Raw genomic sequence first — 16,655 nt, 5'->3', positions numbered from 1 at the left:
TGCCTCAAGCCTGTGCCCTTGACACCCCCTCCCCAGATCACTCCCACCCAGCTCTCTGCAAAGCTGGTTCCCGTTTCCTTCAAGGTGTCACCTGTCAGAAAGACTTCCCTGACCCCTTGCATTAACAGCACCCCACCTCCCAGCCTTCCTCACTGTCCTATTTTGCTTGCCCACCTTGCTTCACTGTTCCCCACAGTATTTCTCTAAATACTGACCTCTCTCTAAATTTCTTCCCTTGTTCGTTATCTGTCTACCACATTAAAAGTAAACTCACTGAGGATAGGAATTTGTTTTCTTTATTGTTGTATCCCAGTGCTAGAACAGCATAAGCACACAATGAGCACAAAATATATACTTGCAGATTGTATGAATGAATTACATATCCTATTAGATACAATAACTAATTTATATACATGCTATATATAAAAGTTGGCACACTAAAGCCCATGGGTCAAGTCTGGCCCATGACCTGTTTTGGTATAGCTCCCAAGCCAAAAATTACCCTTACATTTTTTAAAGCATTCTTTTTTTTTTTTTTGGAGACAGAGTCTCATTTTGTCACCCAGGCTGGAGTGCAGTGGCGCAATCTCAGCTCACTGCAACCTTCATCTCCCGCTTTCAAGTGATTCTCCTGCCTCAGCCTCCCAAGTAGCTGGGATTACAGGCATGTGCCACCACACCCAGCTAGTTTTTCTATTTTTAGTAGAGACGGGGTTTCACCATGTTGGCCAGACTGGTCTCGAAACTCCTGACCTCAAGTGATCCGCCTGCCTTGGCCTCCCAAAGTGCTAGGATTACAGGCATGAGCCACCACGCCCGGCCGAAAGGGTTCTTAAAAAATGAAAACACAACACATAGAAAAAGAATATGTGACAGAAAGCATATGACCCACAGCATGAAATATTTATCATCTGGCCCTTTACAGAAGAAGTTCGTGTGCCTCTGCTATATATGAATGTCTGTAAAGTAAAAAACTTTCCAAGATGTAAGGTATGGTCAGCTGCTATGGTTAACACATTGGAAAAACATGACTCACTGTATTTGGTCTTTGTAAGTACAGAACAGTTCTCAGAACACTTATCCAGAACCATCCGTGGACCGAAGAGGTTAGGACAGCATTCCAGTTTGATACAGGTTTGCCGGCAGAATTCAGTCACCCGATCTGCTGTTTTCACTATCTCAACAGTAGCCCGATAACTCTTTCCTTTATATCTGCCATTGGAAGACATCAGATGCCAAATATATTGGGCTAATGATTACCCAGAGAAAAATCAAACATATTAATACACCTAAAAACTATTTTTGTTTCTTGGAATATTCTATGTCCTTTATAGTTCAAGGGCCCTGAAAACAACAAGGAAGTTCTGCATACTGAACTTAAATCAAATTAAATCTGGTAAGCTATGACAACTAAAAGCTGAGTTATTTAAATTAGCAAAATTAAGCTCCTGCTTTCTGTTCATAAGTTAAGGTTTTCAAATAGTAATTCCACTAACTGCTCTAAAAAGAAAAGTGACTTTTCACTAAGTCTTTCTTTACCCTTGGCAGTGATCCTCAGACTGTTATCCAAGGACCAGTATGACCTGCCAATTGCCATCCATCCATGACAAGATCAGAAAGCAAGAGTACATGTTTATAACCTTTCACAGTAATTTGAAAAAGTAATTTTATGTCTCTTACATCTAATAACAAAAACTGTTCTTGCATTTTTATGTCTTAAATTTCTTATTCCCTTTTTGTTTTTGAGATAGTCTCGCTCTGTCACCCAGGCTGGATGAAGTGCAGTGGCATGATCTTGGCTCACTGCAACCTCCGCCTCCCAGGTCAAGAGATTCTCCTGCTCAGCCTCCCAAGTAGCTGGGATTACAGGCGCACACCACCACACCTGGCTAATTTTTGTATTTTGAGTAGAGACGGGGTTTCACTATGTTAGCCAGGCTGGTCTTGAACTCCTGACCTCAGGTAATCCGCCCACCTCAGCCTCCCAGAGTGCTAGGATTACAGGCGTGAGCCACAGTGCCCGGTCTTAAATTTCATATTTCTTATAATTCATTCTATCATATTTTATAAATGTATTGATCCATGAAAGAACAGAAATCTAAAAAAGAAAAACAAGCCTGGTCCTTCACCACAAATAGCTGAAAAAGCCCTGCCTAAGGAAACATAAGGCTTCTGATATTATCCACAGAACTGATTCTGTGAATTTTTGTTTGTTTGTTTGTTTGAGACAGAATCTCCCTCTGTCACCCAGGCTAGAGTGTAGTGGCACGATCTCGACTCACCGCAACCTCCACCTCCTGGGTTCAAGCAATCCTCCTGCCTCAGCCTCCCAAGTAGCTGGGATTACAGGTGTGTGCACCGTGCCTGGCTAATTTTTGTATTTTTAGTAGAGATGGGGTTTCATCATGTTGACCAGGTTGGTCTTGAACTCCTGACCTTGTGATCTGCCCGCCTCGGCCACCCAAAGTGATGGGATTACAGGCGTGAGCCACTGTGCCCTGCCGATTCTGTGACTTTTTAAAGACAAGTAAAAGTAAAGAGTAAAAACAAGTAGTCTACTCACTTGGCTTTTAGGACTTCCCCACATCCGTGCCACACAGAGTCTTTGTCCAGCTGGAGCTCCCGAAGGACACGGCTGGGTTTGTAGGCTGCATTGATAAGTAAAGTGAGGACCTGAGCTCAGTTTTAAAACAGAAACACAGATTGGGAAGGAGAAAAGCAGACCATTAGAATCTTGTCATCTCTTCCTTAAAATGTTAAGGTTATTTAGGAGGTTAATTCTAGTCATATGAATTAACAAATGTTAACAAAATAATAGTATCGGAGATATTACAGCCACCCAAAGATGCAAATAAGAGGGTAACCAGATCCTCTTCAACATTTTTTAAATGTTATGGTCAGGGAAAAAACAGGTACCATGATTTTCAAATTGCTCCAGAAAATGCTTCCAAATGCTTTCCCAGCCACGGTACACACAGAAAATTATATTTGTTTGGACCACTGTGTAGACAGCTGAGCCGCCTTGTGGCTGGAGGAGTCTGGTCCAGATGCTCTGGCTTCCCCAGATCCTGACTTGCCACCCTGAGGGCTGAAAGGTCTCTTATCTGTTACTTGCAGCATTTCACACGGGCTGGGAAGAACAGAAAGCCCAGCAGATGTGTAGCTTTATCATGGCCGCTAGGTTAATGCCACGTAGCCACTTCCTTTCAGTCATAGAGTAACCTCACAGTTCCCTTTTGTATAGTTCTCTTCTGGTCTCTGACAGAAGACCTTTCTACCCTGACAGAGGTGAACCTGCTGTGTGAAGAGTTGTTTACGTGAATGTTTCCTAGGGAGGAGAAATAATTACATACCCTCATCACTGTCCAAAACATGAGAAAAGTTAGTAACTTTTGATAAAACCTAGAACTGTCACATCTATGGCATGTGGCTCCCTGTAGAAATGACCATAGGAGAATGCTGTGAAATTTCCAAGTTATTTTGCTCTAGGCCAGAACCTTACCTCTCTAAGGACCAGAACACAGTTCCCAGGTCCCACACATTGAGGCAGCTCAGCAATTCTTCCTTTGTTAAGATATGGCCCTGAGAAGCAACGGTGGTTGAAGTATATCTTTGGACAGCAATATTTTCCATTAATCATAACTGGGAAATGAAGAAAAACAAATATTCAAAACAGTCATTCTCTACCCCATGTTTCCAAAGCTGAACTGCCAGGAAAGAAAAACCAAGCACATGTACCATTATATTAATATAAAGTTTAGAATTACTTATTTTGAAGCTTAACATGTTGTCTGAGAATGCTCTTAAGTAACTTACAGAGCTTATCACTCTGCTGGAATCAAACAGGGTCCTGAATTAACATGCTAATTAGTTCCTAGGTTACTGCAAAATTGATAGAAGAACCTTATCTTCTATTAATAAAGAAAGTAGAGGGTGTATTTCAAGAACACATGAGGATTCTGGACGATCAATGATTTCTTTTCCAGGTCTTCAAAAACCAACTTTCAATAATCTATTCTGGAATATTTATAGAAATTGTTGAATATTATTTAGAATTACAGTTTGTCTCCTAAAAACCACCAAACTAATATGTTGGCAGCCTTTGATGTTGTGAGAGCTCTCCCATCTCTGAGATTTCTCAGAGGGCTAAAAGTATGCTGTGACCATATCTCTACGTTTTTTTTTTTACTGTGGGGTGTAACTGGGTCTAGAGACCCTTTTCTTCAACTATTTGTCTGTATCAATACTGTCCTTCAATTTAATGTTTTAAAAAAATCCCCTCATAGTGGTAGGCATGTCAGCTGTTGAATGTAAAAAATTCAAAGACACTAAAATACTGCTATAAAGCACAGAGAAGCTCTTCTAATAGATATGCCTGTTAATCCAATGTTAAGGAAAGATATGCGCACACTGCCCATTGTTGATAGGATCCTGCAGTTCATAATGTTTTCTCTTTAATTAAGAATAGTCATGGCCAGGTGTGGTGGCTCATGCCCATAATCCCAGCAACTTGGGAGGCCAAGGGGGGAGCACGTCGCTTGAGTCCAGTTCGAGACCAGCCTGGGCAACACAGTGAAGCCCCATCTCTACAAAAAACAAAAACAAAAACAAAAACAAAAAAATCAGCCACATGCGGTGGCATATGCCTGTAGTCCCAGCGACTCGGGAGGCTGATGTAGGAGGACAGCTTGAGCTCAGGAGGTGGAGGTTGCAGTGAGCTGATATCACTCCACTGCACTCCAACCTGGATGACACAGCGAGACTCTGTCTCAAAACAAAACAAAACAAAACAAAAAAAGATGGTCTATCATAGTGGCCAGTATGCTGGTGCTCACATTTCCAGTTGAACCCTGCAACCCAAATGCCTCTCTTCAGAATTAAGGCACTCATATCCCTGCTGCTGGGTATGTTGGCAGCTTACAGCTCCCAGTTTTAAGTCTATTCTGGAATCACCCTGAATTGGGTACTGCTCTCAGCAGGAGAGGGCCACCTTGCCCCTTGTGAGGTGGGGAGGGAGCAGTGGCTTACTTCCAATAACTGGTCAGTAAAGTGTGGCCACCACAGCTGAATTAGGATCAACTCTGAGTGGTTAGATCAGCTTCACGGCTCCCAGTGGAACTAGAAGAAACTTCTGCTGCAACTGCATCATGGTTCAACTTATCTCTTTGCCCAATCCTACTTCCTTTACTCCTTCTAAGGAGCTGTTCTCAAAAATATTCCTCAATGAAACTCCTGAATGCATATGTCAGAGTCTCAGACTCTGTTTCCCAGGGAACCTGACCTATGACAAAATCCAAACCACAAGGCCTTGGCTGAGGTTGTACAGAAGATATTAATGTCTTAAATTCTGTGGTTTCAGTAGGCATTCGAATGGCCAGGAATGCATCAAAAGCAAGGAGTTACACAGTCCTAACCCTCTATGTACAAATGATGTAATGAAAAGGCAGGAGGTAGAAGAGATGGAAGTACGGGTTTCTAATTTGTGAAAGACTTCAGTTTCATTTCTGGTCTTTCTACTCATAAGCTGTGTGATCTCTCTGAGCTTCGATTTCTCTTCTAGACATTTACTAAATATCAACCGAATGCGCAATCTGTGCTAGAATACACACAGCCAGCATGCTAAACATTATACAACAAGCACGTGGAAGTTAAGAATAGTTCAAGACAGAACACTGGACAAAAGGCTTGAACCTCCAGCAAGGATTTTTCTCTCATTTATCAGGCATTGCCTCTGGGACAATTTCTTTTTCCATTGCTTTATTTTTTTCACATAAATTGTGAAATTTATATACAAAGTATGCATATCGTAAAAAAGGGTTTTAAAAAGAATAAACTTCTAACTCTCAACCATCTAGCTTAAGAAAGAACACTGCCTGGAAATCTTCAGGTTCTTTAGCTATAAAGTCAAGGATGGTAACATCAGCCTTCTGAACCCTTGGCACACAACCGGTGTGTAAAGAATAGCTACAATTATTAGAAGTGGATGGAACTATCAGCCTAGAGATGATTATTAAACTAAACACATCTTAGTTATAACTCTAAAGTCACAAGAGACTCCTCTATGAAGAAGTCACATACTATACATCAAATGTACTGTTTTAAGTTATTTTCAGATATAGTCCATTAAAAGAAACTAAGTCTTCTTTTCTGCAAGATGACATGTGCTTATACCTGACTCTGTGGAATTCAGCTCCTGATTCCTCAGGCCCTCGTGGACAGTCCTCGAGGATGGTACTCTGGGTCAAGAAAACACAGTAAAATAGTGAGATAATTCTTAAGATCAGTAAAGTGTGAGGCTTAGTTTCCTTCAAATCTAAGAAAGCAAATGTGGCATGTTGCAAAATCTGTAACAGAAGGTACTCCCTTGACGATACTTTTTTTTTTTTTTAAAGAACAAGGCTGGATGTGGTGGCTCACGTGTAATCTCAGCACTTTGGGAGGCTGAGGTGGGTGGGTCACGAGGTCAGGAGATTGAGACCATCCTGGCTGACACGGTGAAACCCCGTCTCTACTAAAAATACAAAAAATTAGCCAGGCGTGGTGGCGGGCACCTGTAGTCCCAGCTACTAAGGAGGCTGAGGCAGGAGAGTGGTGTGAACCCGGGAGGCAGAGCTTGCAGTAAGCCGAGATCCCAAGATCGTGCCACTGCACTCCAGCCTGGGTGACAGAGCAGGACTCCGTGTCAAAAAAACCAAAACAAAAAAAAAAAAACAAAAAAACTACAACAATAAAAAAGAACAATTGTTTTTAAAACTATATATAGGGCATAATGAGCCAATGGACAGTCTGTATACAGCATTGTGATACTACATGTTCAAACTTTCTCTTCATTCATTGGGCAAAAAAATTACAAAATTTCTTGTGAGATGCTTAAACCACAAATAAACTACTTATTTTTTAACAAAGAACAGAAACTTTATATAGGGTGTGTTTTCTTCGTCCATCAGTTTTCAAATTAAAGACAAATCATGTTATTTAAAAAAAAACAGAGGCTTATTCTGAAAAAAGGCTAATTTATCTTTTACAATGCAACCTGACTAAACCTTTGGATCAGTTTTGGCAACTTAGTCAAGGAAAAATCCAAGGCCAGTCTTTTTTTCATTGTTACCTCACTTCTCTACTTGGGATAAATGTCTATGGCCTTTCTCTCCACTTCTGTGTTAGTTTTATTACCCACATGGTTACAAAGGTTTAGGTAGTTATAGAATTCGCTATATACAGAATTGTTTCCTCCTATTCAAATTCATATGTTGAAGCCCTAGTGCTTCAAATCTTACTGTATTTGAAGATAGGGCCTTGGGGAGGTAATTAAGATTAAATGAGGTCATAAGGGTAGGCTGTAATCCAATAGCATTGATAGCCTTATAAGAAGAGAGGGGTTGGGAGGTGCCGGGGAGAGAAAGATTTTTCCACCAAGCATGGACACAGCCAGAAGACAGCCATCTGCTAGCCAGGGAGAATGTCCTCACTAGGAACCAAATCCACCAGCACTTTGATCTTGGATTTCCCAGCCTCCAGAATGTAAGAAAATAAACTTCTGTGGTTTAAAGCAGAGGTCCCCAACCCCAGGGCCACAGACCAGTACCCGTCTATGGCCTGTTAGGAATGGGGCTGCACAGCAGGCGAGGGAGCATTACGGCCTGAACTCGGCCTCCTGTCACATTGGCAGCAGCATTAGATTCTCACAGGAGTGTGAACCCCATTGTGAACTGTGCATTTGAGGGATCTAGGTTGCATGCCCCTTAGGATAATCTAATGCCTGATGATCTGAGGTGGAACAGTTTCATCCCAAAACCATTCCCCACCCCAGTCTGTAGAAAAACTGTCTTCCACGAAACCTTGGTCCCTGGTGCCAAAAGCGTTGGGGACTGCTGGTTTAAAGCAACCGAGCCTGTGGTATTTTGTATGGCAGCCCCAGCAGATTAATAGAGAATTCAACACCCAATGTTTTAAAACACACATATACACACAGAAACATTTGTACTTTTAAGGTTTGAAGGCACTACTAATTAACTGTTTCTCAAAAGCTGTGTGTGCAGGTATGTTACAAACGAAGAATTTCTTGATGGGCACAAAGCCACTCCTTTGAATGTGTCTTTTCTTTTAGAGTTGTCTTCTACCCCAAGCTTTATCTTTTTCCACTGTGACAAATCATATCCTAATTTACAATTTTTGCTCTTCCTTAATGAATGCCAGCATGGGTACTCTTATTTTCTTTCTTTTATTCAACTACCTTAAGGCTCTAAAAGCCAAAGAAAACTCAATTTAGACACCATCTTGAGAATGCATTTTACCCTTTTGTATATAATGCCATTTTAGAAAATGCATATACTGCAAAGAGAAGTATACAAATGATCAAATGTTGAATTAAAAAATTATGCTTCCATCTGAGAAAATGAGGAAATATACCCTCTGAAATAGTTATTTTTCTAGATATTCTAACTTGTAAACTGTTCATATTATTACATTACTTACTGTTTTTCTGGCTGAACCACTGCAATTTTCCTCTGTTTATGTACTGTAGGAAGAAAAAAATATATAAATGCCAAGAAAAATAAAAAGACAATGGAAAATTTATATGTGTATTAAGGTTACATTAGCATATTTAAAACCTGGTTCTGTGTGAGTGTGTGTGTATGTATATGTATATATACACACACATATATAGTACTATAAATTAATACTTATGTCTGAATATCTAGACTGAGGCACATTTTCTTGGTAGGGGTCTTTATACAAAGAGCAAAAATAATATTTTCAAGGCTCCCTGGGTCAGTAAGTGTTGGGAAAGCTCAATGAATAACGTTGGACCCTTACGTTAGATCAGTGGTCCCCAACCTTTTTGGCACCAGGGACTGGCTTCATGGAAGACAATTTTTCCATGGACCAGGGGGTGGGGGGTCATTTCAGGATGAAACTGTTCTACCTCAGATCATCAGGCATTAGATCGTGCAACCTAGATCCCTCACAAGACAGTTCACAATAAGATTCGCACTCCTATGAGAATCTAATGCCGCCCCGATCTGACAGGAGGTGGAGCTCAGGCACTAATACTCACTCGCCCGCCACTCACCTCCTGCTGTGTGGCCCGGTTCCTAACAGGCCATGGACCACTACTGGTCCATGGCCCAGGGGTTGGGGACCCCTGCCTCATATCATATATAAAACTTAACCCAAAGGGGATCAAAGATCTAAACATAAATGTAAGGGTTAAAACTATAAAACTCTTAGAGAAAAGCACAGGAGAAAACTATAAAACTTATTCTTAATAGTCAAAAAATGGAAACAATTCAAATGTCCATCAACTGTTAAACAGATAAACAAAATGTGTTAGATTTATAGCATGGAATATTATTCAGCTATATAAAGGAATAAAGAACGGACACACACTACAACATGGATGAACTCTGAGAGCAGTACACTAAGTGAAAGAAGCCAGTCACACAAGACCATGATCCCATTTATGTGAAATGTCTAGAATAGGCAAACCTATGGAGACAGAAAGTAGATTCGTGGATGCTGGGGTGGGGGTTGATTGCTAATTAGTACAGGGTTTCTTTCTGAAATGATGAAAATGTTCTCAATCTGACTATGGTGATAGTTGGTATGTCAATTGTAACACCATAAAGCTGTTTAAAAAGGGGGAAAGTGGGTAGCCACTTTCGAGGTTAGGTTGCAGAAAGACTCTGGCTTCCATCTTCCTCAACCTCTCTTGCTCTCTTGCTTCCTCACTCTGATAGAAGCCAGTTGTCATGTTGTGAACTGCCTTAAGGAGAGGCCCACATGGCAACGAACTAAAGGAAGGCTCCAGCCAACACCCAGCAAGGAGCTCAGACCCTCAGTCCAACAGCCCACAAGAAGATGCATTCTTGCTGCTATGGTCTGAATGTTCGTACTCTCCAAAATTCACATTGAAACTTATCCACCAATGTGCTGGTATGAGAAGATGGGGCCTTTAGAAGGTGATTAGGTCACAAGGGCAGAACCTTCATGATGCAGATTAGTACTCTTAAAAAAGAGACCCACAGAGCTAGTAGTCCCTTCTACCATGTGAGGACACAACGAGAAGGTGCCAACTATGGACCAGGAAACGCGCCCTCACCAGACACTGAATCTGCCAATGCCTGGATCTTGGGCTTCCCAGTCTCCAGAACTGTGAGAAATAAATTTCTGTTATTTATAAACTTCCCAGTGTATGGTATTTGGTTACGGCAGCTAGAATGCACTAAGACACTTGCCAATAATCATCTGCGTAAAGCTGGGAGCAGATCCTCCCCACGTTGAGCCCTGAGATGACTGGAGCCCTGGCTGACACTTTGAGCACAGCCTGTGAGAGACTCAGATCCAGACGACTCACCTAAGTTGCACCCAAATTCCTGACCCACAGAAACTGTAAGATATTAAATATTTGTTACAATAAATAATTTCCTATGCAGGAACAGATAACCAGAATGTCATTTTTTTTTTCTCTGAAATGTCCAGATTAGTTTTAATTGGCAGCAGCCACACAGAAGATTATTTAACAATCAATCCTCTAACCCAGAAATAGATACCTCGTGCTCGGCGAGGAGTGCTGAGGGGGTGGCCGTTGGTTTCACACCAGCCCAAAGGAAATATATCCATGGATTCCACACTTACAATACATTCAGGTATAGGCTTCTTAGAACCTGTTTAGATTAAAAAAAAAAAAAAAACAACTTTTTTTAGACCATTAAATAACCTTCTTCATAAACTATTTTCTAGATAATGTTCTACTCTTATAATAATGCAGACAGAAGTCTCTTGACACAGAAGTCATACATTTTCATGTATGATAAACATTATGAAAAAAAACTGTCCTCCATGTAAAACTGTATCAGGACCAAAATGGGTAGAGAATATACAGGGTGACACTTAAGCTAGGGAACAGCAAATAAGAAACTGGAACTACCACTGGTATCATTCAGATGGTTAATAAATATCAGTCATTTCAGACAAATGGAAACCAAATGGCAAAGGTGACAATTCTACTCAATGAGAACATCAGTTCTGATACTTCAGGAATAAGCCAGAAAAGAAGAACAGTGAATTCAAATCAAGAAGTGATTTGGCAAGCTGCTGAACAAGGATTGCATAAAAGTCTACATTCGATATTATCCTTGACATCCACATTAAATGCCAATTCTACAAATCAGAAACAGTAGGTACCTTCTCAAAGTCTGACTATTTGGCAGCAGGATAAAAATGCAGCTCAGGGCATATATGGTAACCGTAGCACTGAATACTCACGCAGTGCCTTGCATCCACAAACCTGTCCAATTATTGAATATTACTTTTAGCACAGTTTACCATTTCTACTCTGTATACTTTTTGGTTCTATTGGGCTGCAGCAACCAAAATATTATCTCTTCAATAAGCTAGGTGTTAATGTCCATGCTCATATAACTCGGTCACATCAAAATATATGCTATTTGACTTATGTTCTCCCCTTCCAGAAAACAGGGGACTCTGTAGTAATGAATTTTTATTCATATTCATTTCTTAAAATTTGGAATTTGAAAGCCAAGGACAGGAAAATAAATATTTCACTTAGAGTCTTGCATTACAAAAGTCTCTGAACAAGATCCCTATTTAACTAATCCATTAAGTTTAACAGGCAACATTACAGGAGTAAACAGGAAGCTCAAAGGAGAGTGGCCACAGGAAGGCTTCTGGAGTGCTGGCACTCACCCTCCAGCTGGAGCCACAGGTAGGAGCCTCTCACTGCAGTGATGGTAGCAACACACACTTCTTCAGGGAGAATGGGGTTCACCGCCTCGAGCTTCATGTTCTCCTTAAATTCATGTTCAGAAATTAACTAGAAAATGAATCAATCAAATCCATTTACTGGATTAACACAGTATTAACTCGTGCTCAGCCAGAAAACCTTTTTCAAGTAGTACTTAATCCCTAGGTTTAAAGATAACATTCATTTTGCATTGTTTTGCTTTTTAATGAAGCAAAAGGAAAATGTCTGCCTTTCCTGGTGTTATAGAAGTATACAGGAAGTACACTCTTTGATGTCACATATTCCTGCATTATTGCTACCTGTATGACCTTGCTCAAGCTGTATAACCTCTTTTTGCCTCAGTTTCTTCACCTGTCAGATGAGGTTAAGAACTCCCATCTGGCTGTGCTATTACAAGGTATCAATGAAATAAAGTCTCTAAGGTTCTGTGTCCTGAACCAAGTGACTATCAACACTTGACTCACTTCCCCTCACATAAAGCACCCTATCATACCACAAACTGCCTGGTTCATACTTGTATGTGTATCATAAGAGGCAGTCAGGATAAAGAATGTTTATCAACAGTGGTAAAGGGTCATTTAAAACAGAAAAATATCCAGCATCCGTGTCAAAATGGACAACTGAACATCTGCATTTGAGTGTTCTCTCTTCTGACATCTAACTTAAAAACTAAAGTTGTTTTTGGTTTGCTTCTGTTTTGAAGACAAAAACTTAACATCTATCTTAAGATGGATATAACAGGAAAGGAAACAACATTTTATAAGCTAAAATTTAGAACAGGGTCTATAAACTAAGTTAAAGGCGACTCTAAGCTGGCAGTAAAGAAAGCTAAGAACTGGAAGAACTGCCAGGTACTAGGCAACTGGAGGTAGAGGAGACATAGTCAAAACAAGGAGGATTTGTTGAAAACATTTAAGAAACATTTAGGTTATGCCATTGGCTTCTCGACTCTATGCATTAGGGAAACCATTCCTTCCTCTCCCCTGCAGAAGGTGAGATTTATCCTCTGGACAGGGTAAAAGAGAAGATGCCTAGGCAAGAGGACACAAGGAACTGCTGAGGCATGTATGCCGTGACCAAAACAGCGGTTAGCCTATGGACTGCTGAGAGGCCCAGCCCTCCGCCTCTACCCACCAGGCAGGGGACTAGAAGACACTTCTTATGGTGATATAATAAGCCCAGGAAGAAACACATAATGATATGGATTCAGGTTTCCCCAACAAATGACCAATCAGATTCCACCCTATAGGAAAGTTCAAGGTTGACAAGCTCCATCTACCTGCTCAGAGCTTTCAATCAGCTCTTCCTTTTAGTCACCCATTCTTAAATATAGCAACAACCAAGAATTACCAGACACCTAAGAAGATGAAAGTTAGAGACCAAAACAGACAAGCAACTTGGAAAAAGCAGTGATTATGCAAGAAGAAAACTTCCCAAAAGGTGTGTGTGGGGGGTGGTGGATTAATTAACAGCCTCTGAGAGATAAGAAAAACTATTGCATCCTTAGAGCAAGAATAGTATGATATTAAAAATAAAGAAGTACCTGTAATCTCAGCACTTTGGGAGGCTGAGGCGGGTGGATCGCCTGAGGTCAGGAATTCGACAGAAGCCTGGCCAACATAGTGAAACCCCGTCCCTACTAAAAATACAAAAAATTAGCTGGGTGTGGTGGCGGGCACCTATAATCCCAGCTACTAGGGAGGCCGAGGCAGGAGAATCTCTCAAACCCAGGAGGTGGAGGTTGCAGTGAGCCGGGATCGTGCCATTGCACTCCAGCCTGAGCAACAAGAGCAAAGCTCCATCAAAAAAAAAAAAAAAAAAGAAAGAAAGAACTACTCAGAGTTCCAGAAAATAGAAAACATGATGTCAAAAATTAAAAATTCAAAAGGAAGGCTGAAAGACAAAGTTTAGGAAATCTTCCAGAAAACAAAGCAAAACAACTAAGAAACATAAAACAGGATAAAAAGATTAAAAAAGCAGAGGTTTGATCCAGAGGGCCACAACCAAATAAAAGAACTTCCAGAAAGAGAAAAGAGACAAAATGGAAGGAAGGAAATCAAAGAAGTGATTTAAAAAAAATTTCCCAACACAGAAAGGAATGAAGGTCCAGAGAGAAAGTGCCCACTGAGAACCCAGCACAGCGGATGAAAACAGGCTCGCATCAAGGTTCGTCACTGTGAAAAGGGGTTCTCTACCTTCCAGAAAGGGTCGGGGAAAAAGCGAGTCATCTACAAAAGAACAAAAATAAAAATAGCTTTATAGCTTTTAACTTCTTGACAGTAACACTAGAAGTTAGAAAACAACTGAGCAATGTTTTCTGAATTCTCAAGTAAAATAACTTCCACATTGAGCCAAACTATGAAGCAAGTCAGTAGAGTGAAGACATTTTCAAATATACAGTGTCAACAAAAATTTACTTCCCTTGCACCCTGTTACAGGAAGCTACTAAGAGATGGGAATTCATCAAAACAAGGAAGCAAACCAAGAAAGAGGAGGCCATGAGATCTCTACAAAACAAGGGACCCCAAATCATACAAAAGGGGAGTGCGCAATTCCCTGGGTGACAAGGGTATTTCCATAATTAAAACTACACGGCAAGGCTGGCACAGTGGCTCACACTTGTAATCCCAGCACTATGGGAGGCCGAGGCGGGTGGATCACCTGAGGTCAGGAGTTCGAAACCAGCCTGGCCAACATGGTGAAACCCAGTCTCTACTAAAAATACAAAAATTAGCCAGGCATGGTGGCGGGCACCTATAATCCCAGCTACTCAGGAGGGCGAGGCAGGAGAATCGATTGAACCCAGGAGGTGGAGGTTGCAGTGAGCTGAGATCGCACCACTACACTCCAGCCTGGGTGACAAGAGCAAGATCCTGTCAAAACAAACAAACAACAACAACAACAACAACAACAACAACAAAACCCACAAAAACTACATGGCAAACCTAAAGAGCAACCCATCCAGACAGAGAGTGGAGGTTGCTAAGAGGGATGTCTCCTTAACAAAAGTGTTAGGAATGACAGATTTCTTGATGTGACTGCTTTTGGTAATGAGAGACTACTGGGAGGTGTGGAAAGCAGCAGCAATAGATAAAATTAAGTAAATTAAAAACAAGGTGGCTCACGCTTGTAATCCCAGCACTTTGGGAGGCCAAGGTGGGCGGATCACGAGGTCAGGAGATCGAGACCACGGTGAAACCCCGTCTCTACTAAAAATACAAAAAATTAGCCAGGCGTGGTGGCGGGCGCCTGTAGTCCCAGCTACTCGGAGAGGCTGAGGCAGGAGAATGGCATGAACCCAGGGGGCGGAGCTTGCAGTGAGCCGAGATTGCGCCACTGCACTCCAGCCTGGGTGACAGAGCGAGACTCTGTCTCAAAAAAAAAAAAAAAAACAAAACAAGGCAATTATTATTGAGGATAAAAATTCTTAAAAAGAAACAATCATAAAATACTGCAGTGCCAGGTGCAGTGGCTCATACCTGTAATCCCAGCACTTTGGGAGGCTGAGGTGGGCAGATCACTTGAGGTCAGGAGTTCGAGACCAGCCTGGCCAACATGGTGAAACCTCGTCTCTACTATAAAAATGAAAATTAAGCGGGTGTGCTGGTGGGCGCCTGTAATCCCAGCTACTTGGGAGGATGAGGCAGGAGAATCTCTTGAACCTGGGAGGCAGAGGCTATAGTGAGCTGAGATTGTGCCACTGCACTCCAGCCTGGGTGACAGAGCAAGATTCTGTCTCAAAACAAAACAAAACGAAACTGCAGTGCTCAGCTGTAATATCTGAGTGCATATCATAATGTAAAAACTCATTTTGTATTTAACCAAAAATTGTAACATAACTCTAAAGGAAGAAGAACGTGGTAAGGCAGAGAGGAAAGGTAATAAAAAATAATTAAATGCTCATTTATCATAATTTAGAACCAAGAGACTCAGCACCGTAAGACAGGATGAATTTAATTTGTTTTAATAAAGTCAAAGTTTTTAAATTAGAACCAAGTGACATGTCTAAAATAAATGACTCAAAAGATAGAAGCTTTTTATTTTGAAAATGAAGAAATACAAATACTAGAATTACAGTGAGAAGAACAGGAAGTAGTTATTTCTGGGAAGGGAGACTGTGAAAAGGGGTAGGGCAGGGACTGCTATTTTACCTTCTAAGCCTTTTACTGCTACATGGCTCTTTAAACCAGATGCATGTTATTATTTGGATAGAAGAATTTAAATAAGCTTAACAATTTTTCTCCACTTAATATTTCAACAGTTTTTCCTATTATTGAATCATGAAAAATAATCATAAAATTTCAAATTCACATGATTTCAGCTAAGAAAAAATAAAACCAATAAACTTATAAAACTAACTTAATTAGCAAACTAACTGATTCACTTCTGCAGTAAATATATTTTCCTTTAGACCATGTGATTACAATCACCACTGTGCTCATCTGGATTGAGTGAGATGACTATCTTCAGAGTAATAACATGGAAAGCAAGGGAAGCACAGCAGTCCCCACAGCCCTGCGTAGTGGCCATGAGGCCATGGGGGGTCCTCACCGGAGGGAAGCACCTCTGGGGAGCAGCTTCAGCACCACACTGTTTGAGGTAGTCAGCCCAGTCAAAGTCCTGGCTTGGGTAGCCTAGGTGGGGACAAATGAACAGTGAGTCACACTACCAAACTGCACAAGCTTGCCTGGCTTCACCACTCACCAAGGGTCCACTCACAACTTCCAGTGCTGCTAGTCTGACAACTTTGATCATTTTAGAGTGGCGAAAAGCATTCTATAAATCTAGAGCACTGTTAATTTTATAAAATAGAGCAACTGTGGTCAAACTGTAATAAGACAATGAGACTCTTTGGATAAATTTGTAAACTTTCAAATTTCAAACTAGG

The 16,655-nt window shown here is 41.0% G+C and overlaps 1 protein-coding gene across 5 annotated transcripts in view; it reads right to left on the bottom strand.

The window, feature by feature from the left end:
• The window catches only part of SFMBT1 (Scm like with four mbt domains 1), a 156,566-nt gene that overhangs the window by 10,774 nt on the left and 129,137 nt on the right, over positions 1-16,655 (bottom strand). For all 5 annotated transcript variants that reach the window (XM_058442976.1, XM_058442975.1, XM_058442974.1 and 2 more), the window contains exons 10-17: positions 16,319-16,401; positions 11,710-11,836; positions 10,554-10,667; positions 8,476-8,518; positions 6,172-6,236; positions 3,503-3,642; positions 2,564-2,673; positions 1,037-1,212 (exon numbers count right to left, since the gene is read on the bottom strand). In XM_058442976.1, the coding sequence (XP_058298959.1) occupies positions 1,037-1,212; positions 2,564-2,673; positions 3,503-3,642; positions 6,172-6,236; positions 8,476-8,518; positions 10,554-10,667; positions 11,710-11,836; positions 16,319-16,401 (858 nt within the window). The remainder of the gene's footprint in view (positions 1-1,036; positions 1,213-2,563; positions 2,674-3,502; positions 3,643-6,171; positions 6,237-8,475; positions 8,519-10,553; positions 10,668-11,709; positions 11,837-16,318; positions 16,402-16,655) is intronic.

This window comes from Hylobates moloch, unplaced genomic scaffold (genome assembly GCF_009828535.3).
Source record: "Hylobates moloch isolate HMO894 unplaced genomic scaffold, HMol_V3 SCAFFOLD_8, whole genome shotgun sequence".
Lineage (NCBI taxonomy): Eukaryota > Metazoa > Chordata > Mammalia > Primates > Hylobatidae > Hylobates > Hylobates moloch.
This window is presented reverse-complemented; position numbering and strand designations above follow the sequence as displayed.